At 33.2% G+C, this 27367-nt stretch overlaps 1 protein-coding gene across 1 annotated transcript in view; it reads right to left on the bottom strand.

Annotated features, from left to right (window-relative positions):
• The window catches only part of LOC143235039 (neural cell adhesion molecule 1-like), a 162580-nt gene that overhangs the window by 58392 nt on the left and 76821 nt on the right, over window positions 1-27367 (bottom strand). The window contains exons 3-4 of the mRNA XM_076472783.1: window positions 4098-4208; window positions 3107-3310 (exon numbers count right to left, since the gene is read on the bottom strand). Of these exons, the coding sequence (XP_076328898.1) occupies window positions 3107-3310; window positions 4098-4208 (315 nt within the window). The remainder of the gene's footprint in view (window positions 1-3106; window positions 3311-4097; window positions 4209-27367) is intronic.

Genomic DNA, 27367 nt, shown 5'->3' with positions numbered 1-27367 from the left:
CCAAGAATCCCAGGGCAGACATATTACATTCTGAGTTTATGCTTAATACCAGACAAATAACAACAATAATGTACAGTATAAAATGTTGTCTGTAATAGTTTGAACAAAGCCCATAGTCATTTAACCGATGTCTCTCCAACCCTAAACACTTCCTTCTCACGGTGTACAACCAGATAAAAGTGTTCACCACACTATCTTTCCAACCATTCTAAGAATCTCAACTATATTTAGAAACATGAAACCATTGATTCAGCAAATAATATTAATACATAAATGACGACGTTTTTGCATTGTAACATAGAACTAGTCATATAGTTTTCTCTTTATTATAATTTTGATTATATATACATTTATTATTGTTATTCATAGTCATATCTTGAGCATTTTATAATAAACTGCATTTATTAGGTTTCTTTGGCAATACTATTTATTGATTAATTAAATACTTCATTGTTATTTAATGTTGAGTAGTTCTCTAACGCTCATTTATTTATCCTTATATTTTTGTTTCGTATATTGTTTCATGAATACGACACAAACGTTTAGCAGATGTTTAATGCCAATTTTCAAAATTGACGTTAGCACATCCACCCTGCCCTAGCTCCTCCCTCTTGCTTAATCCGAAATCATCATGAATATGTATAGCCTACTTGTAAGGACAATCATGTTGTTAGTTTTCATCAATACGAGTTACATACAACACTTCTTACTACTTTATTTTATCTCTTGTTTCTAAGGTATCTCCAGCAAGCATTACAGTTTGAACATAATCAACAAAAGGAACAATTTTTTGTATATGCACAATCTACATATTACCTAATATTATGATATGACCATGAAGTAAACAATATATATAGAAAGTTTATAAGTCTTTATATATATGTAAAAACGGCTGGTTTGGGTTGAGAAAATTTTTTATCCAGAGAAGAGAACTTAGGGATGCCGTATATTTGGGGTGTGCGTGAGTCGGTCTTGCGTAGGTAGGAATAAAATGTTTGCGAAATTGTGTTGGATTTTTTCATTTTTGTAGTATTTTGTTTAGTTGCGTTTCGTGTCTCTGGATTTATGTGTATTGGTTTAAAGTTGTTTGTGTCTGATAGGATGTTCTTCATTTTTTTGATGTATTCATTTGTGTTTATTATGACTATAGCGTTTCCTTTATCTGCTTTTAGAATTTTTACGTTTTTGTCTTGTTTTAGGTTTTTAATGGAATTAATGTCTCTTTGTGTAAGATTGTTTTTTAGCTTTCTGTTTTGTGAAATTATGTTGACGGTCTTGTGAGAAAATTCTTTGAAAAAATCGTTTAAGATGTTGTTTTTAGGTGTTTCTGGAAAATATAAATTTTTAATTTTTTCTGGGAAGTTTGGTTGTTGGGTGTCAATAAAATTGTCGAAGTTCTCTTCTTTCAGTTGGTTGTTTTCTTGTTTTTGTTTTCTCAACCCAAACCAGCCATTTTTACATATATATATTTTTCTCTACAAGTGGGTTTTCTTGTCATCACTGATTATAAGTCTTTATGTTTGCTGTCCCTAACTTTGAAGTAACAAACTAGAGTGACAGAAACTGCTATTTAACAACACACACCTCCAACTTTCGAACAGTTGGATTTGATCGAATGCTTATAACACATCAACGGCTTCAAAAACATTCGATATTCTTAAAGGAAAGTGGAGAAAATCACGCATCAGAGATTTTAGGAAAATGGTGTTTAAAACTACATCCAAAACAATGTCCTCGATTATCAGTGTGTATCAAACAAAATTTCCTGGATCATTAAAACAGTTGTAACAAATTTCGGTGATATTTTTCTAAAGTTTACAAGATAACAAACAAGGATTTGAGTTTATATACAAAATCAGCGAATCTTTTCACGAAGAAAATGGCCGAAAAATTCGACAAGTTTCTTCCATTACATACCCACCAAGTCTTCAAATACAATTTCTAAGGATGTTCGTACATTACTGTCTGCTTAAAAGTGGACTTAAGTGCCAAACTACATGTGCAATGTAGAAGTTGTGGAAACATTCGTAAAATGTGTACTTAGAACTAACATAACCACTCTTAGCAGAAGATTCTTAGAATGAAAGTTGTATGTTCTTACTCATCACAGTGAGCACGATAGGCTGTACGGGGCTTGGTGCGATTAACCCCGTGAAATGCAGTGTGGTACCAATGCTATTGCACATAGTGAAAGTTATGGTTTATAATTCGAACGTAAAGTGAGATTCACTGTATTACTTTCAAGTAGGCATAGTTATATTAAAGTGAAAACATTTAGACATTCAAGTAAAAATCCTTATTTACTTCTCTGCCTGTTAGTTACAATGGAATCCATACAATTTAAATAAGTTAAAGTAATCTAATATATGGTGTTTTACAGTAATTATAACTTTATTGGGTATTAAAAAATGTCTAAAATTCACAGGGTAATAATAAAAAAACATACACACGATAACTTACACATATAATTAAGAAAAAGGCAGATTACCATTCATGTGGCTTGAGATTTATATCATATGAAATCACATAAACACCTAGCTGAATGTAAAATATATTTCTATGTGTCGTTAACAATTAGTGTACATGAAATATGTAATCGTATATTTTTCCTTGTTATTTTTTTAATTATCTTGCCGTTTAATATGTATATGTTGTAGAAAATGTATTCTTTGTTGAATGTTTGTCCGGCTATATGACTAATTATTAGTGCAAATAGGTACCTGTCTTCTAATTTCCTAATTAATTGTGTAATGTTTAATTATACATAGGCATAGTTCAGTATCATTTTATTTCATTGATCTCATAATTTGTGAAATCTCTCATTTTTAATACTTCTTTTATATTTATATGATTTGGTGTGAAGTTAATCAACTAGATCATAAGCAAAACAGATATGATCCCGGAATAGTTGATCCTCAATGGCACAGCTGTATGTTTGCGAACTTACAACGCCAGAAATCGAGTTTGATACCTATGGTGAGCAGAGCACAGATAGCTAGCTCATCGTGTAGCATTGTGCGTAACTTCAAACAAACAAACTTTAAATAGTAAAAGAGGGAAAACGTTAGCGTGCGATTCGTAAAAGTAAACAAGCAAAAGTACTTACAGTTTAAATCAACAGTAACCGAGCTTGATACAGGAGATCCAATGTCGTTGTTCGACGCTTCACAGGTTAGGGACGAGAACAAGTCTTCCCGCAGAAGTTTGGGAAGTATTACTTCATTTCGGGAGAAACCTTGAGGCGTCAGAGTAAAGTTAGAACTTAAAAGTTTTCCTCCTTTTTTCCACTTCAAGGCTGGAGGAGGTATTCCTGCCAAAGGATATCCGATGTTTTCTCTGTGAGATATGTTATTAAAATGGAAAGGTAAACTAGCGACAATAAAGCCTGGTTAAGATAACCCTTGCTGGGAACGCCTAACTAGCGTGACAGAAATACCTATATTTCGTTTCTTTAAATAAGTATATTTTTGGTAAATATTTTAAAAAATATGAACGTTTTGCTAAGTGGCTCAATTTGATAACCACGAAACTCTTCCAAATGCATATTTATTTTTATTTTTGTTGATTCTGATACACGCATGTTATTTCGAGAAATACAAAAGAAATACTCGGTTTCATTCATTGTTCGCACAATAATACATTATAATTTTTCTAGTTTTTGTCGATATGAGGCTTAACCTAACAGACACCTTAGATACTTGAGTTACTAAGATAAATGTTACATTTCCTACTCTGAAGTTCGTATTTTAGTTTTAGTTATTCATCATATATCTAAAGCAATTCACTCCTGGCTGATGTTATGTTTTTGGCATTAATTCATCTGTGCGTCATCATATGTTATTTGAATGAATAGTTTTCGAGAATCAACATTAAGCAGGTACGCGACCAGAATAAAGCACCTGAGTGGGTTCAGTAAACGTTGAATATATAAGAATCATAATAAAGCGCACAGTTTATTAACAAAATTGTCCTTAATCACGAACGTTTGAGTTGGAAAGGCTGAGAGCTTAAATGTTTTAAAAAATCTTAAAACTATGTATAAGAGTAAATATAATGACATTAGGTCATCGGTATTTGTTTGAAACTTATTAACTTACCTCCATCTGCTTCACAGATGAGAAGTAATGACGATCCTTCGTTATACGGGCCTATCAAACCTCGCAGATGTTGTCCAAACTCATCCATAATAATTGTTTCTCTGGGTGGAACTGAAAATATTAATATAATGTTAGTGTTTCTTTCCGAGAAAACATTCGATAGTTACACTACAGAAGAAATCAGAACAGACAGTACAAATAAATAAATAAATAAAGAAACGAAAATGCTGATCCGTATTTTAGTAAGACATTTCTTAATGAAAAAAAAACATAAATATAGAAAATGTGTTCTATAGCAGGTATTATATGTAATCAAGTTGTTACTGAAATTTATTCAGGTTTTCGAAAACTGTAAGAGGTAATTTTTGTTAAAGAAATATAATAGAACTTAATATAAGCATTTTCAAGAAAGGAAAATCACTGGTTTCTTTAAGACACATTTCAGCAGACAAATGTGATATATATATATATATATATACATACTATTTTTCTAGTTTTATTTTTTAGATATTCATGCTATTTGTTCTGTTTCATGTGAGTTCTGCCTTAAATATAAGCTCAGGAGGGTTTTATAAGTAATATTTGTTCTAACTGTTAAACCAAAACACTTATGTAGGCTGCTGACAAATTTCTATTTTTTTACATAAGGTGTCTTTCAGTTATTATTGTCGGTATTGCGTTGTGTTAAAACTGTAAGTGTTATTATAATATATTCTTTCTATATATTCCATTAGACATATGAATAAAAATTACTTTCAGAACACGGAAATTTAAAATATTTTCCACGATTATTAACAACAGTAATGAATCTTAAGGATTATTTGTTCAAAATTTGAAAAGCTTTATCTATGTTTTGCCATTTCTAATTGTGAACTGATAGATTAGAGGAAAATTAGTTAGCTAGCTAATCAAACTATAAATCATCGGATTTAATGTTTGAATTTTTCAAATATTTGTCATTTGCTTACATATTTTAACACTTTAGATAAAATACTACTTGAGAATAGTGAAATACTATTCACGGTTTTTATCAAAAAAAAAAACACAGTAAAGTTATCATGTGCGTTTGAACGCTGTTGGCCCGGCATGGCTAAGCGTGTTAAGGCGTTCGAGTCGTAATCCTAGGGTCGCGGGTTCGAATCCCGGTTGCACCAAACATGCTCGCCCTTTCAGCCCTGGAGGAGTTATAATGTGACGGTCAATCCCACTATTCGTTGGTAAAAGAGTAGCCCAAGCGTTGGCGGTGGGTGTTGATGACTAGCTGAGCTGACTTTCCCGCTCGTCTTACACTGATAAATTAGGGACGGCTAGCGCAGATAGCCCTCGAGTAGCTTTGCGCGAAATTATAAACAAACAAACAAACTTGAACGCTGTTATGTAATTGGTGTCATGTATTTGAAAATATACAATGCATTTATGGCAAAACTTTACAAGTAGGGTAGTAGTTACGTTACTGAGTTATCCGATTGAAAGAATATTTAAAACAAACATCGGATGAACTTTCAGTAAGTAATGATTAAACAGTAATTTTAGTTATTTAGAAATACCATTGAGGCTGGGGGCCTAATCGATCTGACTTAAAACAATTAAACTGGATAAGAAGCAGGAATTGCCACCATCAAAACACCTGCCAGTACTGGTAATAATATGGTTTTTACAAGAAGTTTCTAGCCAGCATTCAATACCAAGTAAATATAGTAGCAGTGGTACTAAACCCAGTGCTTGGGTTAGAGGCGTGTGAAAAGTTTGATTTTAAATTAATGGTTTTAATGTAAAGTTATTTCAAAACCATTTTTATTTTACAGATAAAAGACGTGTTCAGACTTGTGCTTAATATTTTGAAATGCATCGTAATGCAGAGATATTTGAGAATGGCTTCAATCATTATTGTCACGCCCCCTAGTGGCAGTCTGATATATCTGCGGATTCACAACGCTAGAAACTGGGTTTCGATACCTGTGGTGAACAAACACAGATTGCCCATTGTGTAGCTTTGTGTTTAATTCTAAACAAAAATTATTTATAGTTTTGGTATTCATGGTTCATGTAATATTTTAGGAGGAAACTGGATTCTTTAAACAGATAAATCAATATATATTTTTAGTTCTTGAATTATATAACCTCGACCCCTTGTGACCTTTTGTTGTTTTTGATGATAAAGTACGTATATCACCTTCTCATATAACAATGTACTAATGAAAATACAGTTAAAATTAAGTTCCCTATAAGTAATGGATTAGATGTTCACCTTAAACAAAAACCTCAGGGTTGTAAAAAATAGTTGGATCTACAGCATTTTGTGATTTATAATTAATGGTAAACTTTTAAAAGTACTTTTTTAAAATGCTATCTATAATTTTCAATAATTCATTGTATTTATTCTACAGGTGACTGTGACAAAATTAAGTGCTCTTAAAAAAACACAGGAATTGGAATATAATTAACAAACACAGAGACCTTTAATGAATTACAGAATGAACGGACATTAATTAAATCAGAATATAGTCGCATTACAGAATATTATAAAAGAGAGTACATAAAGTATGGAGAGAAATACAGTAATTAGACAAGGCTAACACTAAAGAGACCTAAAACAAATAAAACTCTTATATCAATTTTATTAAAAAAATATGATATTTGTATTTCTTGGTAAAAATACAATGTTTATTCCCAAATATTTTAATCACAAATTTTATCTCATAGTTATCATAAAAAAGTGTTTTAACTAGTCTGATAAATGTGCTTTGATAATATTAGCAAGAACTGAGTTCAGTTTCATAAATATTACGTGTTTTTCATAGTTTATTTTCAAGAGTAAAGCTACAGTGTGTTTTTCTCACCATGGGCACCAAAACGTAATTTTACAGGCTTATTGTTAACCACCAGAAGTAAAAGCTTGCTTCTCGTAAATAGTGTTTGGCATATTCTAAAAACGAATTCATACAAATGAAAACATTCATTACTAGATTGAATTAAATAAATTTATTAAATACTGTAGAAGAGAACACTTGAGTGCCAGTATGACAAAAACAACTTAGTGTAACTTGTATAAAACTGTGGATATTAAAACATAAAACGTTTACTTTTTTCATTAAAGTGACTTCTCCAGGTTTATCGTACAATGATGTTTTTGTATGGAAACAAAGGTTTAAACTTTAGTATGATTCATTATGGAAATTTAATTAATTATTTTTGTAAAAATATGTTTTGGTATTTAGTATATAAATGTTTCAACTAATAATGTTATGACTGTCCTAGTTTCTTTTTACCTTTTGTATCTAGACTAGAGGTGTGGCAATTTTATAGGACTAATTGTGATTCTGATGCAAATTATTTTGGCCAATGTGAAGAATGTACAGGGTGTTCAGAAAGTCACTGTGCGCTTATATATTTATTAACAGACATGTTTTAATATAGAATACAGGAGGTAAATATGAATGACAATTATGGTGACCCCCGTTGGCATCAATACAGGCTTGGATCCTTCTTATTTTGTTTCTAAACATCGCTATCAGTTGCTGGCTTGAAATAGACTGAATGAATGCTGTTAAAATATGATTACAAAACTGTACAGTGACTTTCCGAAAACCCTGTATTACAGATTAAAATGATAGATTGTGAAAAGTTTACTAGTTGAATATTAGGTACTTTATACGCGAATAGCACTTTGTATAGTTATTCACAAAAGTGTTCAATACTCCACTTTCTAAAAAAAAACAAAAAAACCACACACATCTACTGACAAGAATCCAAACTTTGAAGTAGTTATACTGATATTGTTTGAAAAACTGACTGTTCTCGAGAAAGGGAAATATATAATACAAGCTGATAGCCACATGTCACTGTAAACCCAAGTTTGCTTTAACGTGAAATGTAACCAAGGAAATATCATGTTATAAGACATGAAAGAGCCTCAAGACGTTAGCCTTAAGAGATTGTGTAAGATTAAATATGTTTCTCAGCATTCTAGAAGAATAGAATTTTATTGATACGTTTGATGAATTTCCTTGTTTAAACCAAGTATTATTTTTCTTACCTTCTACCTTTTAATATCAGTCAAAGTTTGGAGACCATTCTTCGAACAAAAGAAGCCAACTGAAATACATTTCTTTTATTACAAAATATTAATTTGAATCCATGCTATACTAACACTTGTTGATGTTTGCATTGCTAGCTCTTTGTTTGTAGTTTGACTGTGTGTATCACAAGGTATATCCTGTTGAGTTATTTCACGCCAATGTTTGTGATAAACATCATCTTGGCCCAGCATGTCCAGGTGGATTAAGGCGTTCGAATAGTAATCTGAGGGTCGCGGGTTCGAATCCCGTCGCACCAAACATGCTCACCCTTTCAGCCGTGGGGGCGTTATAATTGACGGCCAATCCCACTATTCGTTGGTGAAAGAGTAGCCCAAGAGTTGTCAGTGGGTGGTGGTGACTAGCTGCCTTCCCTCTAGTCTTACACTACTAAATTAGATACGGCTAGCGCAGATAGTCCTCGAGTAGCTTTGCGCGAAATTCAAAAACAAGCAAACCAACACAATCTGTTTTCGGTTCTGTTTTATCTAGTGTTGGTAAATGTAATTCAATCTCACAGAATATAAAGCCAAAATTTCACATGACTAGACATTTACCTGCAACTGAACATCGTCATTGTCAAAAGTCGATTCGGAGTTCACACATTTGTTCAGTCGTTACTTATTTTCCAATTCCCTTCTGTGCTGCTTTAGGGTACTGATAGCTATATTTTTTCTGCTTACGTTTTTCTGAGTAGTTATTACCTTATCAGTAACGTGTAGTGGAATATTTGTGGTTGGAATGTAAACATTTTCATAGTTATTTTCACTCTTCTGACCTATAACGGAAGGCTTTTCCAAACTTCCACAATATTAGCTGTTATGAAAAAAAAAATTGTTATTTCCGCACTACTTTTGTCCTGCAGCTTCTATTCAGAATTTCTGATGTGAAGCAGGTTGTTTGGAAATTTGATGAAAAGCAAACTTTTTCGGCCAATCACTTCTCAGGTTATTACAAACTACAACGCAACAATAATCCTTCTAACTCGAATTTATCTGATGTATTGTTAAAGGGCTTAACCGTTAAATTTGTTGTTTTTACACGATGAAATTAGTCATCGATAAATAAAGAGCATCGCTCACCTGTGGGATGTACATTCGTCGTTGTTGTTGTTTTGAATTAAGCACAAAGCTACACAATGGGCTGTCTGTGCTCTGCCCACCACGGGTATCGAAACCCGGTTTTTAGCGTTGTAAGTCCGCAGATATATCGCTGAGCCACTGGGGGGCGTACATTCGTCGATCAGTTGTAATAAGAGCTAACTTACGATCGGTAGTAATAAGAGCTAACTTACGATCAGTAGTAATAAGAGCTAACTTAAGTTTTTGAAATATCTCTGTTTGCTACAAGTTTACTTAATGGCGAGCACTAGTTTCAGAGATGTAAATTTATTTGGAAGTTAGTGTTTTCATCTCAAACAAATACATTTTATCATATACTAAAACTACTTGTGACTTACATGTCTAAGTAATTGTATAAGTGGGTATTTGATCTTTAATTTGAACAATATTGAAAACTAGTTGAATAATTCTCATAAATATTATCAGATTTTTAATACTGTGTTTTTGTGTTTGTAGTGAAGCACAAAACTATACAATGGATTATGCCTTCCACGTGTATTCAAACCCGATTTTTAGCGTTTTGTATAATTATGTGACAATAGTTTTTTTGAATATTCACAAAATAACTGCTGGTTCGAAATATCTAGTAACGTAAGCAAATGTTAGAAATAAACTTCGATATTCATATCACAAAAAATAACATAAATACAATGTTGATTTCATATTATTAACCTATTCAGTGCCGTAGATGAGATAACTCGTCCAAGCCTATCGGTAACACTGTGCCACGGACGAGTTAATTTGTTCTCAATAATACCTAACTTCATCGCTAGATGTCAAATGCTGACCTACTTACAAATTGTTTCACTTTCGATCCAAAATGGCGTCACGAAAAAAGTTACAAAATGAAGAAGCATTAAAGTTGTATTGTACCAGATGAAATACTTGGTAGTTAACAGGTTAATAGTAAGCGTTATGTGTAGCTCAAAACTTTCCATTGACTTAGTGGTAGGTTTGCAGACTTCTAACGTTAAAAATAATCGATTGTGAACTTTGTGCCTAATAAAAAATCAAACAAAGATATAGTACAACCACTCAAACATTCGATGACAGGACACGCAGGCTTTTAATCTTAACTGTTAGTACTAAATTGAGAGCTGTAAAATATTAGTAGATCACAACTAAAGTTGATTAGAAGATTTAATTTAATGCATTTATGTAAAATATATATATATAAATATACAAATATTAATAGAACCTTAATAATTTGATCCAAGTAATATCATTTTCTCCTTTAACACCACTGGAGACTTAACATATAATGAAGTTTATTAAGCCATAATTCATTTGTGCTGTAAAATAACTTAAGAAAACAACAACAAATTGATGAAATATAAATTTATCATTACATGTAAAACACCAGTGTTCCGTTGACTTAACTGTCAAATATTTAATCTCAAAATCAAAATGATAGAAACCCTATTAACCAAAGCGCTTTTGAAAGATGGCCCATTCTTCTTCACGGGCAAAGACTTTTTGTTCATGAATAGGATTTCACATTACTGTTTATCTAGACATATTTGTAACGTTTTACGTAACTATCCTGTAGAGGTAAAAGTTGGGAAAAATAATATCAGAATAAAGCTTGTTTAATTATTATTAAAGTCTGTATCCTAAGAGAATGAATTTTAAAGCAACGATAATGTTTCAGTTACATAATGAGTACAATCAATGTTATTAGGGTAAATGATGTAAAATAAGTATATTAACTCTGCCATTAATTGCTCTAAAACTAATATCAGTTCTATAAGATGATATAATACGATAGAAAGCCTTACACGTCCATGCAAAATGAGGATGCAACCCCGAAACTAAGTTATAATTGGAATATTTTAAACTACTTTCAGTTTTAAGATTAAAAATTGCACAAGTAATAATTATTTTTTCGAATTAGAAATATAACGCGAAATTCACTTAAAAACTTTTAAGTAAACTAATGTTTAAGTAAATGCGATAAAAAGTTCACTTCTCAATGTATAATCTGAACAAAACACACAACACTTTCCATTTGATAGGAAGCTAAAAGAGCAGAAAATCTCATCCCACAAAAGGATAAAATTATGTGTCGTATTATCTATCATCTATATAAATTAAATACTAACCCGTGTTTTGCTATATCAATATAGCTATCAGTTTTACATAAAATGCTTTATTTTTTATATTTTCACCTCAAATTTAAATTAAGTCACTTTCTGTGTTTATTTAGTGAACATAAAATGCAGATGCTTTTGCTTCTAGATATTACAATAGGGCCCAGTATGAATAGGTGGTTAAGGCACTTGACTCGTAATCCAAGGGTCGCGGATTCGAATCCCTGTCACACCAAATATGCTCGCCCTTTCAGCCGTTGGATCGTTATAATGTGACGATCAATCCCACTACTCGTTGGTAAAAGAGTAGCCCAAGAGCTGGCGGTGGGTGATGATGACTAGCTGTCTTCCTTCTAGTTTTACACTGCTAAATTTTGGACGGCTAGCGCAGATAGTCCTCGTGTAGCTTTGCGTGAAATTCAAACTATTACAATAATTTTCACGCTTTACGTAGGATGTTTTAGCACTTTGAACTCAATCAAAGTTTAAATGAAATAGAATGTTGAACATTGCTTATAAACGTAATATTTGTACTTATGGGCCTGAAGTACCTGAGTATTTTGAAGTTTCTGGTTAAACTATAAATATATGTATAATTAAAGAAAATTCCAATTAAATAGTTTGCTATAGATTGGTTTTAAGGACTATTGATTATTCCACATCAATTCGAAAATCAGTTTTAATTATTATTATTTGTTAACTCTAAACGCTTGAAACTAAAAAATTGATATCAAAACTGCTTCTATTATTTTCTGGATAGTAAGCGTGTTTCCTTATAGCAAATATATAAGTTTATCTGCTGTGTCATCCACTAAAGGTATATCGAACCTGTGAAGTTAGCAACGTAAAACCGTTAACTTACTGCTGTCCACATTAGAATAAGAACATTCTTTTTTTCAATTTTTTTTGTTTAACTTTTGTTACAATCCAAAATATGCTTAATGATAACAGGTGGATATGTCAGGATGTGTTTTATCATATCTTAACAGTACCTAATCACAGATCTTGTAGTGTATTTAACTAATAGCTGGTCAACATTGATTGATGCGAACAGACTGATAGCAAGCTTTGAAAGTTCGACGTTTATCTTTCGGCTTCAGTGAACATAGTAGTTGTACTGGAAAGATATCATTGATTTGAGAATGTCGTACCTATGTGCCAGGACTACCCTTATCTTCTTAGAGCATGGACATAATCGAACGGAAGGTGTGATCAAGACTGGTGAGTGTAACTAACCTGATCTATGATGTTGGCAGAGTTATAAATTATCTTAACATCCACTGTCATTTATCAAGTCAACACTTAAGATCATTTTAATCTGAGAACAGTTTTACTTTATTCTTTGAGAATGACAAGTTTGGTCTGTCGAACACAATCGTGTTTGTTTTGCTTAATTATTTAATAATAACAATGCATTATGATTATGCTGATTTATTATTATTGTTTTTTAATTACTGAAAATTATCTGAAGTTTCATTCATATTATATGTAATGTTGATATTTATATGTGTATATTATATATCGTTATTTACTTTATATTGTACATGAAGAATCCAAAGTGAACAATTGTTTAATTATGTATATATTTATTAGTTCGTTATAACTTAAAAAAAAACAAGCCGAAACAAGAATAAATTAAACAACAAAAGCTGCACTGATTGAAAAGATCCCACGGTACAAGCTGTAATGTGGGATTATAAAATGTACACTAGGTTTTGGAGGTGACTGATGAAGTAGGATCCACATTATGATGGGGATACACTGTCTATCAGTCTTAATCTCCATTCTTTAGTCTCACATAAGAAGCAAGAAAGTATCAATAGATATAGAAATAAAAATTAAGAAAGCTAGATGTGGGTTTTAAGCCTATTTCTTTATCTATTGTTACGTTTTTTTACTTTTTATGTGAGACTGGAGAATGGAGATTAAGACTGATAGACAGTGTATCCCCATCATAATGTAGATCCTATTTCATCAGTCACCTCCAAAACCTTGGATACATTTTATAATCCCACATTATAGTTTGTACAAAAAAATTACCTTAAAAGCAAAGCAATCAAAAAGGAAAACAATATTTGTTAGAAAAGCATCAAAGATGTAATTTCAAGAGAGAGATTACTGCAGTAATACGTCCCAAAGGTATTTTAGAAGTCAAAGGTAAGATTGACAAAACAAGTGAAATAAGAGAGTTTAAATTACTTCGTACTTGAATATAGTTTAATCATTTATTTGTTCTGCTGAATTTGTTTCAGTTGCTAAAAACATTTTAATATGAGAATGTTTAATATACTGTCAATATCTAAGTTACATTTAGGATTAATTTAACATTGCTTATAACCAAGTAATTACTTGCAACATGTATATATGAATATATATACGTGTAGCAAGTTGTTTTTAACGAAACGAACAAAGTGTAAAATAAATACATTTATCTGTTATCAGCTATAATGTAGTATGTACATATGGTTGGGAAATAATTATGGAAACGCAAAGATTGTACATACATATATAGAACTCACAAACAATGAGTAATTGTAACTAAATGGCAAATTTATCATTATCACAATATATTATTACGGAAAGTAGCAAAGAAACTTCAGTAAGTTGTATAACGCACTAGCATTTTGTATTTGCTTTACAATAAAGAGATATACATCTTGCTTAGGGTCAAATAAGTTTACCAATGTATGATTGAGAAATTGTCTTGTGAGTCCATAATTTAGTAAAGTTGTTTGATTGCCATTTAACCTTCTCAGTTTCGATATAAAGGCCCATAAAATCTCAACAACATTCGTAATGGGATTTGCTGCAGGCTAAGACAGGGCTGTAAGTGGTTCTTCAGGTATCGTTTCTCCATATTTGCTGCATACTTTGGCTCACTGTCCTACTGGAAGATGAACCCTTGATCAACAGTGTTTGTTCTTGAAGAAATGACACGATGGATTAGGATATGTTCATACTTCTCACTATTGCGAATGTCATCAATTTTGTGTGGACTTCTAATACCAGTAACAGAGACGGTGGTTCTCACTATTGTGGATGTCATCAATTTTGTGTGGACATCTGACACCAGTAACAGAGATGGTAGTTCTCACCATTGTGGATGTCATCAATTTTGTGTAGACTTCCAACACCAGTAAAAGAGATGGTGGTTCTCACTACTGTGGATGTCATCAATTTTGTGTGGACTTCTAATACCAGTAACAAAGATGGTAGTTGTCACTATTGTGGATGTCATCAATTTTGTGTAGACTTCCAATACCACTAACAGAGATGGTAGTTCTCACTATTGTGGATGTCGTCAATTTTGTGTGGACTTCTAATACCAGTAACCAAAATGGTGGCAACACTTATTTTGGTTTTTCAGCAAGCGTTAATGTGATGTTGTACATTGATCGTGGTGCCGTTATTCTCTCTGTCACTGAACATCATAACGGTGACTGTTGTCAGCCAATGTGAACGTAATTATAAAAGTAATTACATCCTTGCTTGGGTCATTCCATTATTTAAAGTTTGTTGCTATTTTAGCAGTGTTTGGTTTTATTTTCTCTCCTAAGCATTAATTTATGAGCAGAACATTACGCTAATGTACGCGTTACTGTTCTGGACCTTATCATTTAACAAGATCTATATTGAGCTGCTGAATGATTAACCCCTGCCACATTGAAAGTGGTGGTAAATCATCTTCTTAATTGCTTAATCTGCTCAATATTCAAGCGCCACTTAAATTATATACTGCACAGCGCACAGCTTTAAAAACCTCGGGTTATTGGGATTCGATCAACCACAATTAATATATTAATATATATATATATATATATTGTGATAAGTAAGTCTATAGCTTATACTAAAACTTTACTGATGTTAACTCTTTCTTTTCTTTTGCACAGTAATATAGTCCAGATTCACAGTTTTTTAGTTCAAAATAAATAAAAAAATGTCACGTATATATTGATTTTGTTTGTTTGTTTGTTTGTTTTGGAATTTCGCACAAAGCTTCTCGAGGGCTATCTGTGCTAGCCGTCCCTAATTTAGCAGTGTAAGACTAGAGGGAAGGCAGCTAGTCATCACAACCCACCGCCAACTCTTGGGCTACTCTTTTACCAACGAATAGTGGGATTGACCGTCACATTATAACGCCCCCACGGCTGAAAGGGCGAGCATGTTTGACGCGACCGGGATGCAAACCCGCGACCCTCAGATTACGAGTCGAACGCCTTAACATGCTTGGCTATGCCGGGCCTGTATATATTGAATTTCACGTGAATTAATAAAGCAATAATAGCATACGTAACTTTTGGAGTAAGATTTTGGATCAAACTACTGTAATTAGACAACTTGTGACATTAAATAATTAACCATTTGGAGACAACCTTCAACATGAGTCACATGTTATGAACAAATCATGTGTTTAATATAATATTGATGATCACCTCACGGTCTTATTGTCACCTACTCTCTATGACTCAATAATACTGGCTAACAAAACTTTGGGTTTTAATGCAGTTTACGCAACGTATAAAATATCACTTTTAACTACCAGTTCTCAGAAATGTAATCGTTAAACTATAAAGGAAAAAAATAATTTTATTGTGTTGTATTTTATAGTGTTGGTCTATGAAACAATGATTGATCGTAATTACATAATAACAAAGTCTATAAATTAATAAAAGTAAAACAGTGTTTATAAATTACGATACTTTCATTGTATTGAATGAAATACAGTAATTATTACTTTATATAAACCTGTTGCATGAGACTTAGTGGAAATTAATAACTTTTTATACATTGTATAACAAGTAATAATCAAAGCACACAAGTATTTCCATCATTGTAACTGACTGAATGAATATGCAACAAAAACAACTTGTGCTCAATAGTTAATGAAAATGTATACATCTGGTAACTTTATTATTACCAAATCTACCTTTGCCACACTAAAGATTTTAGCCATAAAAAATAAGTTCGTGTATGAACTTTATTAGTCAGAACGATTTATTTTAGTTTTATGATATATGCTCATTCATATCATATAATTTGTATACGTAACTGTACTGCATAATCACCCAACTGAAAAAAGTATACAGTTCATTAAACATCTATATATTTACTGTTATTATATAGATAAGCAGAACTTAAAAATACTATTTGGTTTGTCTGACCTGTCAAAGAACGAGAGATTAGAGTTTTATATATAATAAAATAAATTACTCGTGGAGAGGGATTATATCTTGAGTGAGTTTTGTTAACCAGATTTACCCAAGTACACTGTAAAAAATATTAGTAACAATTGGGCAATCTTAAACTAAAAATAACTCGTAACATGTGCGTTTTACATACACACACACAAAATGACAACTGGCTTTTATATATATTAAGGTTTTAATCAGTGGAAAACTAGTAGTGTCGCGTCAGAGTTCATGATTTTAAACAAAATGTATTAAAATCGTATAAAACTCTTATTCAAATTATCATTATTATTTGTAGTGTTAAGTTTATCCTTCACATTAAGGCTAAAGCATTCATGCTTAAATGTAAAAAAAAAACCGTTCTAGTAAAACTGGTAAAGTTTTCACATATTTTAGTTACAGCTGCGTTACTTCAAACGTTTCAACGAAACTATTTCACATAGACCCAGATACATGTGATACTAGCAGAAAGTGTTGAAGTACATCTGATTTTTGTAGCTTTAGTTAATTAAATCGGTATCTTCATGGCAATTATAATTTCTTCTAATTTTAATGTTCCACCGATTAAAACAACAAGTACAACGTAATTTTAATAATGCTGGTTGTTTTCGACTTGCCCGGCATGGCCAAGCGTGTTAAGGTGTACTACTCCTAATCTGAGGGTCGCGGGTTCGAATCCCCGTCGCGCCAAACAATCTCGCCCTTTCAGCCGTGGGGGCGTTATAATGTTACCGTCAATCCCACTATTCGTTGGTAAAAGAGTAGCCCAAGAGTTGACGGTGGATGGTGATGATTACCTGCTTTCCCTCTAGTCTTACACTGCTAAATTAGGGACGGCTAGCGCAGATAGCCCTCGAGTAGTTTTGGGCGAAATTCAAAAACAAACAAAAACTTTCGACTTTTTCCGTTTTTAAAGAATCTAGGTCTTGTTGATGTGTTTCAAGAGTCTAAGAATTACTAAAATATTTGAAACTCTATCAGAAAGTTCCTACTTTTAGGGAGATTATGAACTGAAACATTTTGTCATTCCGATTCATTAAGATATTGACATCTGTTCAAAGAAGTATGACTGGGAAAGATTATGAAAACTATATCATGTTTGACTGAATCCAAGTGACTTGTGAAGTAACTGTAAATGATACGCTAGTCACTCGCGGAATATTTTTATCATCCGGGTGGCAGTTTTGGACTAGCATCCCAATTATTTATGTAAAATATGCAAACAAATGCAAATATTTAAGATGATAAATTTACAACTAGAATACAATAGTGATATGTCCTGTTTGTCTTCAGGAACAAAAATGAAGTATTGCGGATTTTTATTATTTTATAACTTTCAGGTGTGGACGTTTATATATTATACTATAGAAGTGATCCAGGTCTGTGCGTGTTAGCATCCAATAACGAGAGTTGACTAATTTGATCAGGATCACATGTATGATAACTGTCTTAAAGTGCACTTGGATCACCTTATTTTAGGATTTCTGCAATAGAAGAGAGATAAAAACATTCAGAAAAAGGTTGGAATTTCTCTTACTTTTCGCTTTGAGTTTAAAGACAAAGTATAATTAATTAATCACTTAAATGAGTCAATTATTAATTTCCACAAAGAAGGGCAAGTAATTAACATCTAATGAGATCATTAGGGATTTAACAACAAAAGGAAGAAGGAAGCGAAACACTATCTAACATTGTTCTTTATATTGGTTCTACTTCTTTATTGGATACGTTTAGCTAGTAGATAATAACATTCTTGAGATTGGCCACATAATTCACTCTAAGTACTCAGCGTTCTTCGTACGTTTCACTTCAAATATTACTATAGTTAACGGCATTTATCGTCGAAAGATTTCATTTTAGTTTGGTTTGATTTATTATGAATTTCGCGCAAAGCTACGTGAGGGCTATCTACGCTAGGCGTTCTTAATTTAGTAATATAAGACTAGAGGAAAAGCACCCACCGCCAACTGTTGGGCTACTCTTTTACCAACGAATAGTTAGATTGACCGTTACATTATATGCCCTCAAGGCTGAAAGGGCAAGTATGTTTGGTGTGACGAGGATTCGAACCCGCGACCCTCAGATTATGAGGCCATCTGGCCATGCAGGGCCTCAATTTCAGTACTTTTCTACAATGAAACAAAAATATTTAAGCTGAGAGTCCCCAGTGGGACAGCGGTATGTCTGCGGACTCACACTGTTAAAATCGGGTTTCGATACCCGTGATAGGCAGAATGCAGATAGCCCACTGTGTAGCTTTGTGTTTGATTCCAAACAAACAAAAATTAAACCGATAGGCAAGAATATTCTTTTGTGGTTAAAACACAATTATGGTGATTAATTCCTTTCAACTGTGTTTTTCATTAAACCAATTACAATATCTTAAGATAAAAAAGTTGAGTGGAGTTATTAAACGAGTAGAATTATACATTTTTAATGTAAAATAGTTTTATTCACTTCAGGACCATTTATTCAGTTTTAGATGTTATTCCGCATGTATCTCAATACACAAACTCTAAAGAAAGAGCCTAACTTGGATATGATCTACGTGTTCTACCAAGACTTTGCCTGAAGAAACGTGTGACATAGAGCTTTCTAATAAGAGGGAGTAAAACTTCTGATTTGGTTTGAGTTTCTAGAAACGCTACACGAGGGCTATCTGCGCTAGCCATCCCTAATTTAGCAGTGTAAGACTAGAGAGAAGGCGGTTAGTCATCACCACCTACCTTCAGTTCTTGGGCTATCTTTTACCAACGAATAGTAGAATTGACCGTCATATTATAACACCTCCATGGCTGAAAGGGCAAGCATGTTTGGTGCAACGGGGATTCGAGCTTACGACCCTCAGATTTCGAGTCGGGTACCCTAATCACCTGGTCATGCCAGGCCGGTGAATTAAAAAGATATGTAGTCATAAGTGTCTAGAAGTACTTATCGAACACAGGTTTCCATTATTACTGGCAAAATCATTGATATAAATGTTTTCCTGGATCACAGCTTTCGATTGAATGTTATTTACCTTGCACTGTTTTAACGCTTTTACTGCAAGGGTATTCGATTTGGAGTGTCTTTTCTTTACAAGTACCCAGTTATTGGGTTTTAAAGTCACTCAAATTATAGCTTCTCTACTAGCCTTATTAAGCCATAATAATAATAAATCCAATTTCAATTTTAATACAGTTGTTAATATTCCGTGTTGATATAAGTTTCACGTGTTTAAATCATTTGTATTCTATCGGTTTTTTTTAATGTGAATTTAGCTAATGAGTCAGGTTTCATCCATTATTGATAATAGACAAGAAATGTGCAGAAAATCACACGAAATACTCGTCTTTGTTTGCGTTGTTCCGTCAGAGCATGCTGCTGCAAATATTGTAATTGATTGGAAAACTTCTCTGGCTTTGATTGTTTCAGAGGAACAGTAAACAACCGGAGAGTACTTAACCGTGCTGGATAACAATACCCACATGTAATGCTGCATACTTAACCGTGTTGGATAACAATACCCACATGTGATGCTGCACTTACTCGTTGATAAAGAAAAGCTCTTTCGAGACAATCCGCCTGGTCTGTAGAGGAGAAAATTGGGTCAAAGAGCATAAGGAAAAAAAACTGTTTATATTGCTGTAGCACTTATATTGTATACTAAATACAGTAAAATGGTCTCAGTCTGATTAAAACACATTTGCGACAATTTCCTTTCCTCATTGCAATCCACTGCTATTGCACAAATAAGTATCGACAACAGTCCTCGATAAATAACTTTTGATTACCTTTGTCTTAGAAATGACAGCGTAGTTCATTGATGTACAACGAAGTGTATATTGACATAGCTGTGCTATTTACTGGGTTAATCTATGATCATGATTTGTATAAGTAGTTTACTCTCACAATAAGTTAAAGATAAATGGTTTATTATTCTGATACTTTGGATTTTCTTGATGTAGAGGCCAGGAAGTAATGCTTGTAAATTATGCAACTCATAAAATTCGCTAGTTAATACTTGATTGGATAACACTTAGTTAAACATGGCCTGCACTGTCCGGTCAGGAACCTTGATAGGTATATTAATGTAGTTATATTAATTACTATTTTAATGTTTACTTCTGATATATGTGGGTAGCATGTTTTAGTAAGAAATAACTTTATTGTAGTTCTCATATACAAGCTTAAGTAAATGCACAATGAAATCTCTAGAATTTATACGACCCGTATTAAACATGAACAAGAACAGTGGGAATTAACCCTTTGTTTGTTTCTAAATTTCGCGCAAAGCTACATGAGGGATATATGCGCTAGTCGTCCTTAATTTAGCAGTGTAAGACTAGAGGGAAGACAGCTAGTCATCACCACCCACCGCCAACTCTTGGGCAACTCTTTTTACCAACGAATAGTGGGATTGACCGTAACTTTATAACGCCTTATAGCTGAAAGGGCGAGCATGTTTAGTGTGACGGAAATTCAAACCCTCGACCCTCGGACTGCGAGTAGAGTAGTTTAACCACTTGGCCATGCCGGGCCGGAATTAACTGTTTATGTTACAAATACATACTATGTTGCAGCTGTTGCTAAAGTGACTTACAATTAGAAGTAAAAATAAAAGTGAACTTGTGCCTTTCTCATTTAAATTATATAGATTAAATACAATTGCCTAAAGGAAATATTAAAACATGATCAAACTCAAGATTGTCTAAATACAAAATATTTAAACAGAATATTTTTGTCTTCTAATATTCATTGTTGGACTCATTGTTGAACAGAATATCTTGTATGAAAGAATAAAAACTATTTATGTAGAATATTTTATTGAGAATTGATGGATTGAATTCATAAGAGGTATTGAGATATTTAAACTAAAAATCCCACAGAAGTTCACCACAAATCTGGTGAAAATGTATGTCAATTTCTAAGTCGATTTGTCCTTATAAATAATAAACTCGTTCAAGTTTGATTTATTGTTATTTGGCAATGAGTGATAAAGTACATGTTAAAAACAGGAAAGTTACATGTTTATAAGCAATTATACGTCTCTTAAATACACTGTTATTCATGTAATGTTTTTAAATCTTTGTTTGTATGTTTGATACAGAAAATAACATTGTTCCGCTTTAACAATTGTCATTATGCATATCACACGTCTTTACTAGGTTTTTTTTTTTGCACAAGAAATTGTTGTTTTAAAACAAAGCTCCACAATGAGCTATCTGTGCTCTGTCTACTGAGAGGAATATAATCCCGGAATTCAGTGTTGTAAGTCCAAAATTTGACGACGTAAAACCTTAAATTTAAATTAAATTGGTACCGTGGATTATTTTTAAGTGTATTAATCGTCAATTTTTGAGCAAAAAAAAAAAATAAAAATTGCACATATACAATTTGAAACAGCACATCTTCAATTTTCTTAAATATTTTGTGATTTTTTATTTGTCTTTAAAATTACTGGCTCGTAGGAGATTTAGCGGATAACATTCCAGGCTGCGCACAGATAGGTCCAAAGTGCGATCCCGTGTCATGTCTCTGACCACACTCTGCACTTTCAGCTGTAAGCGACTATAGAAAGAACGGTCAATTCTCCTACTCTATTGGCCCGGCATGGCCAAGCGTGTTAAGGCGTGCGACTCGTAATCTGAGGGTCGCAGGTTCGTATTCCGGTTGCGTCAAACATGCTCGCCCTTTCAGCCGTGGGGGCGTTATAATGTCACGGTCAATCCAACTATTCGTTGGTGAAAGAGTAGCCCAAGAGTTGACGGTGGGTGGTGATGACTAGCTGCCTTCCCTCTTGTCTTACACTGCTAATTTAGGGACGGCTAGCACAGATAGCCCTGAGTAGCTTTGTGCGAAATGCAAATTCAAACAAATCTACTCTATTAATTCTGTTAAAAGTATCCATCTAAAAAGTGGCGGGTTTTTTTTTTGGTTTGTTTTTAATTTTGCGAAAAGCTACACGAGTGCTATTTGTGTAAGCCGTCCCTAATTTTGCAGAGTAAGACAAGAGGGCTTCTCTTTTACCAACGAATAGTGGAATTAACCGTCACATTATAACGCCCCCACGGCTGAAAGGCCAGCATGTTTGGAATGATGGGAATTTGAACCCGCTATCCTCAGATTGCGAGTCAAGTGCCTTAACCACATGGTCATGATGGGCCCTAAATGGCGGGTTCTTTTCTGTTTGACAGTAGTTCAAAATCGGAGGTGGTTATACCTGAATCTTGAGTCTTATGATCGGGCCGAATTGTCGAAGTTTCCCGATTAAGTGAAAATTACCAAAAACATAAAATTACTAATTATTCAAACACTAACTCATACTTTGTCTGGCTTATTTACAGAAAACAAGTGTTTTATCTTATAGTACATTTTTAGTAAAATTAATACACATGTATACAAATATATATGCAAAAACGGCTCGTTTGGGTTGAGAAAATATTTTACATAGAAGAGCGAACAACGTTTCGACCTTCTTCGGTCATCGTCAGGCTCACAAAGAAAGAGGTAACTGACCGGTAGCTGACCACATGTTTGAAAGGGGTTGTGTAACTGAGTGTCGGAATGTAGAGGGCGGTGTTAGATGTTTGAATATATAATTTTATTTATTTTATTATATTAATATCGGTATAAAGGCGTTCCTTTATATTGGTTTATTTTGGGTTTAAGTTGTTGTATAAGTAAGGCTTCTTTAATTTTGCGTTTGTTTATGTTTATTTCTTTATTTAGTATTTAGTGGTCAGCTTCCGGTCAGTTACCTCTTTCTCTGTGAACCTGACGATGACCGAAGAAGGTCGAAACGTTGTTCGCTCTTCTATAAAATATTTTCTCAACCCAAACGAGCCGTTTTTGCATATATTATTTAATTTTTAATACTTGCATTAGTGGTGTTAACAGTGCTCTAACTTGGTAATAAGACAACTTATTTTTAATCTAAAACTTAATTTACAGTCATAATGCATACAATGTAATATTCTTATATTTGATCTGGATAATAGAGAAGGCCTTATTAATCACATTTTCAAAGTTGGACAAATTTACATGCATTTCTCGCGTACTGTATGCTAACTTTTAATCCATATGTTTTAAATTCAACTGTTTTAGAAACGATTAAATTTGGAATTCGAATAAACACAAAATAACAAATGAGAAAACATCAGCTTTGGTACTTAAAAACTATATAAGCGTCGGCCCGGCATGGGCAGGTGGTTAAGGCACTCGACTCGTAATCTGAGGGTCGTGGGTTCGAATCTCCGTCACAACAAACATGCTCGCCCTTTCAGCCGTGGGAGCGTTGTAATGTTACAGTCAGTCCCAATATTCATTGATAAAAGAGAAGCCCAAGAGTTGGCAGTGGGTGGTGATGGCTAGTTGCCTTCCCTCTAGTCCTGTACTGCTAAATTAAGGATGGATAGCGTGTAACGTTTCACGAAATTCGAAACAAACAAAGAAAACTTATCAGTGGGCCAGTGAAGGTGGGGTATGGAGGCTGCATTGATCGAAACATGTCATTGGCAAAGGATATGACGAACATTGCCTGGCTGCAATTATGTTATTATACATTATTCTAACACCTGAAAACCCCCGAGGGTCTAACTAAAGTATACAGTATCAAGAAATATAATAGACCAAATATCATTAATCATAGTCATGCATTGCCAGCTTGAGTTTCTATACTACAGCAATTGTTGTTGCAAAAAATTACTTGTGCAATTAATGTTTGTACTACTCCATTTTTTATCCAAACAGGCCCGGTGAGCTTTGGATTCAGTGAAACGCTTTGTCAGCAATGGATGTGGCGAACATTGTTCTTTGATACGTTGCTCATGTTACCACATATCACAGACTGCAGACTTATACCAGATAGCTGAACGTATTACTAGCTAATACTTAAAACAGACAAAATAGAAATAAGTAAACTGACAAATTACTGCACAGTGCAATAATCAGTTTATGTTTAAAGTTCTATTAATAAAATATCTAAATAGATGAAATAGATATCAAAATATTAAAAGAGATCTAGATTTAAAAAAAATATGGATGAATGACTTTCAATAGGTTTATTTAACTTGTAATACTACTCTTAACAAGGTCACAGTGTTTCACAAATTATGTTTAACTACTTTGTAAATAGTATAATATTTTAACGTTTCTTGAAATGTTTTAACTACCAAACATTAAATTTTATGATAATGCGATATCCTAAGTATGAACGCTGTGCTTTAATTCTCTTGTGATTTGTAACTTACATTTAGTATTTGATGTGTTTAGTCGGAGTGTCGCCTCATGTGACAAACGGACTAGGTTACAGGTCCAAAGACTCAGAAATAATCGTCGTTAATTTAGGATTGCTAACAAGATAGAGGACAAGTAATAATCAGTACCCACTGTCTACGTGGCTACTCTTAATTAAATACCTCAACTGAAAGTGCAAAACGTGTTCAAATACATATTAAAGGCTCGAATTTTGGCACACTAACCATCTAATTTTAATACATTATAATCTGATTTGTATTACGGTATAGCATTAGGCGATAATAAAGATTTGTTGCACATGTTAGAAGGAATATAGTAGAGTGTTTGGAAAGATACAATTGAAAAACAAACACACACAAAACCAGGTTGTGTTTATAAAGTCTTCGTACCTTTTTTATGTTTAAGTGGCCCTCTTTATTCTGTTGTATAAGCAGGTTTAAGATCTATCTTGCTATTCTTCATATATTGTTTATTACGTACAGAGCTACACACAGGGCTACCTGTACTCTGCCCACCACAGGTATCGAAATCCGCTTTCTAGTGGTATACGTTTGCAGACATACCGTTGTGCTTATATATTATGTCCACAAGATTGGAGCCCCCCAGTGGCTCAGCGGTATGTCTGCGGACTTACACGCTAAAATCCGGGTTTCGATACCCGTGGTGGGCAGAGCACAGATAGCCCATTGTGTAGCTTTGTGCTTAATTCAAAACAACAATAACAACAACCACAAGATTGGAGCGGAGTTTCTATGTGTTAATGACTTCTGACCGTAATCTTCTATGGAGGACCTTCAAAACCTTAGCTTACAGTATCTGTTGTATAGGTCTGACCAGTATCGCCCCTCATGATCAGGTGCTTTAAGGCGTTCGACTCGTAATCGGAGGGTCGCAGGTTCGAATCCCCGTCGCACCAAACATGTTTGCCTTTTCAGCCATGGGGGCGTTATAATGTGACGGTAAATCCTACTATTTGTTGGTAAAAGAGTAACCTAATAGTTGGCGGTGAATGATGACGACTAGCTGACTTTCTTCCCTCTATTCTAAACACTGCTAAATTAGGGACGGCTAGCGCAGATAGCCCTTGAGTAACTTTGCGCGAAATTTAAAACAAATAAACAAACAAATTGATCAGTATCTTTTCATCCTATAGTGAAATACCACGACTATATGTTTAGAAAGTTTTCTGTGCGATAATAACCACTCGCCCTTTAACCAGTGTTAATCAAAACTGCAGCTTTCTACGCACTACTTGTTGTAAACATTTGGCCAAAATCTAACATCATATCGTAAGATATCCTGTTCATGATGTCGAGATGGGCGAACGAACAGAAGCAAACTAGTATTCTCCGCTGTAATCCTGGTCTTGGGCATAAGAATCTTAATTAAATACTTATTATTGTGTCTTTATATTTAAATAATGAATCACTAACTGCGAAAGGTTTATTCACTTTTCTACTCTGTTGAGACACGCTGATTTTTTGTAATGCTCCATTTAAAACACCGTCGTTTAACAACAAAGCTATCATCTAATTGTTCTTAGGCCATTCATGGTGGTTACATTCAATGTCCGATATTTATGCTGATTTGTTATAAGCGTTTATTTTTCTATTCTTTATTTTTTATAACTTCAGTGATATAACAGAAAATAGTATAATCCAGAAGTTTTATCATACTGAAAAAACAACAACAAAGTAAATATATTAAATAGTATTTCAGCTGAGCCATACGTTACTTTTATGTATTATGTCTAATAACTTAACTACAAACTGGCCTGTTACTAATGTTATAGATACAATATTTAAAAATAATTTCAGTGGTTAATAAATATTTTATTTTAGTATTTTAATACATACGTGTTAGCTACTTGGCCTTAAAACGTAAAGAAAAATTAAACGTTTGTTGCTTCCATTTAACTTCTACACCTTGTACAGTCTAAAGAATTGGATATTTGTGTTGAAAACTCCTAATCATATTTTTATACTGAAAAGACCACATTAAAAATTGTTATTTAAGTTGTTTTCAGAATATACACATACGTTTCTTCACGATAACATTTAATTTTTTTGCGTAATGTTTTACTAAACCTGTAGCGATTACAAATTACTTTGAGATCTATGAAATAAGTAAAGAATAGGTGAATTTTGGAATAACTGATAAATTATTTTAGTGAACTTATATGCTTTTCGTTAATCATTCAACAATGGATTTTCCTTCGTGTTTGACTATTTTTAAACACATTAACGTGAGACATAATAAAGTTTCTATGTATGTGGCCAAGAATAACAAATAACTGGCTGCTGTAGTCATCCATATATGAACGGTACTGTAGTTTTAATTTTAGTGATTGACACAAATAATTATTGTGTTGACTTCACTTTCTTCTTAGAAAAGATATATACATAGATATATTGAGGATTATGGAACTGCCTTCTTGAGAAAGGATACTCGTTTATTATTTACATATTTTTTTATTGTTTTAGGATAAACCACACTGGATTATCTCCATGGTTACGCGGGAAATCAAACTTCGGATTTTAGCGTTGTATGGCCATA

The sequence above is a fragment of the Tachypleus tridentatus genome, chromosome 12 (genome assembly GCF_004210375.1).
Source record: "Tachypleus tridentatus isolate NWPU-2018 chromosome 12, ASM421037v1, whole genome shotgun sequence".
NCBI lineage: Eukaryota > Metazoa > Arthropoda > Merostomata > Xiphosura > Limulidae > Tachypleus > Tachypleus tridentatus.
This window is presented reverse-complemented; position numbering and strand designations above follow the sequence as displayed.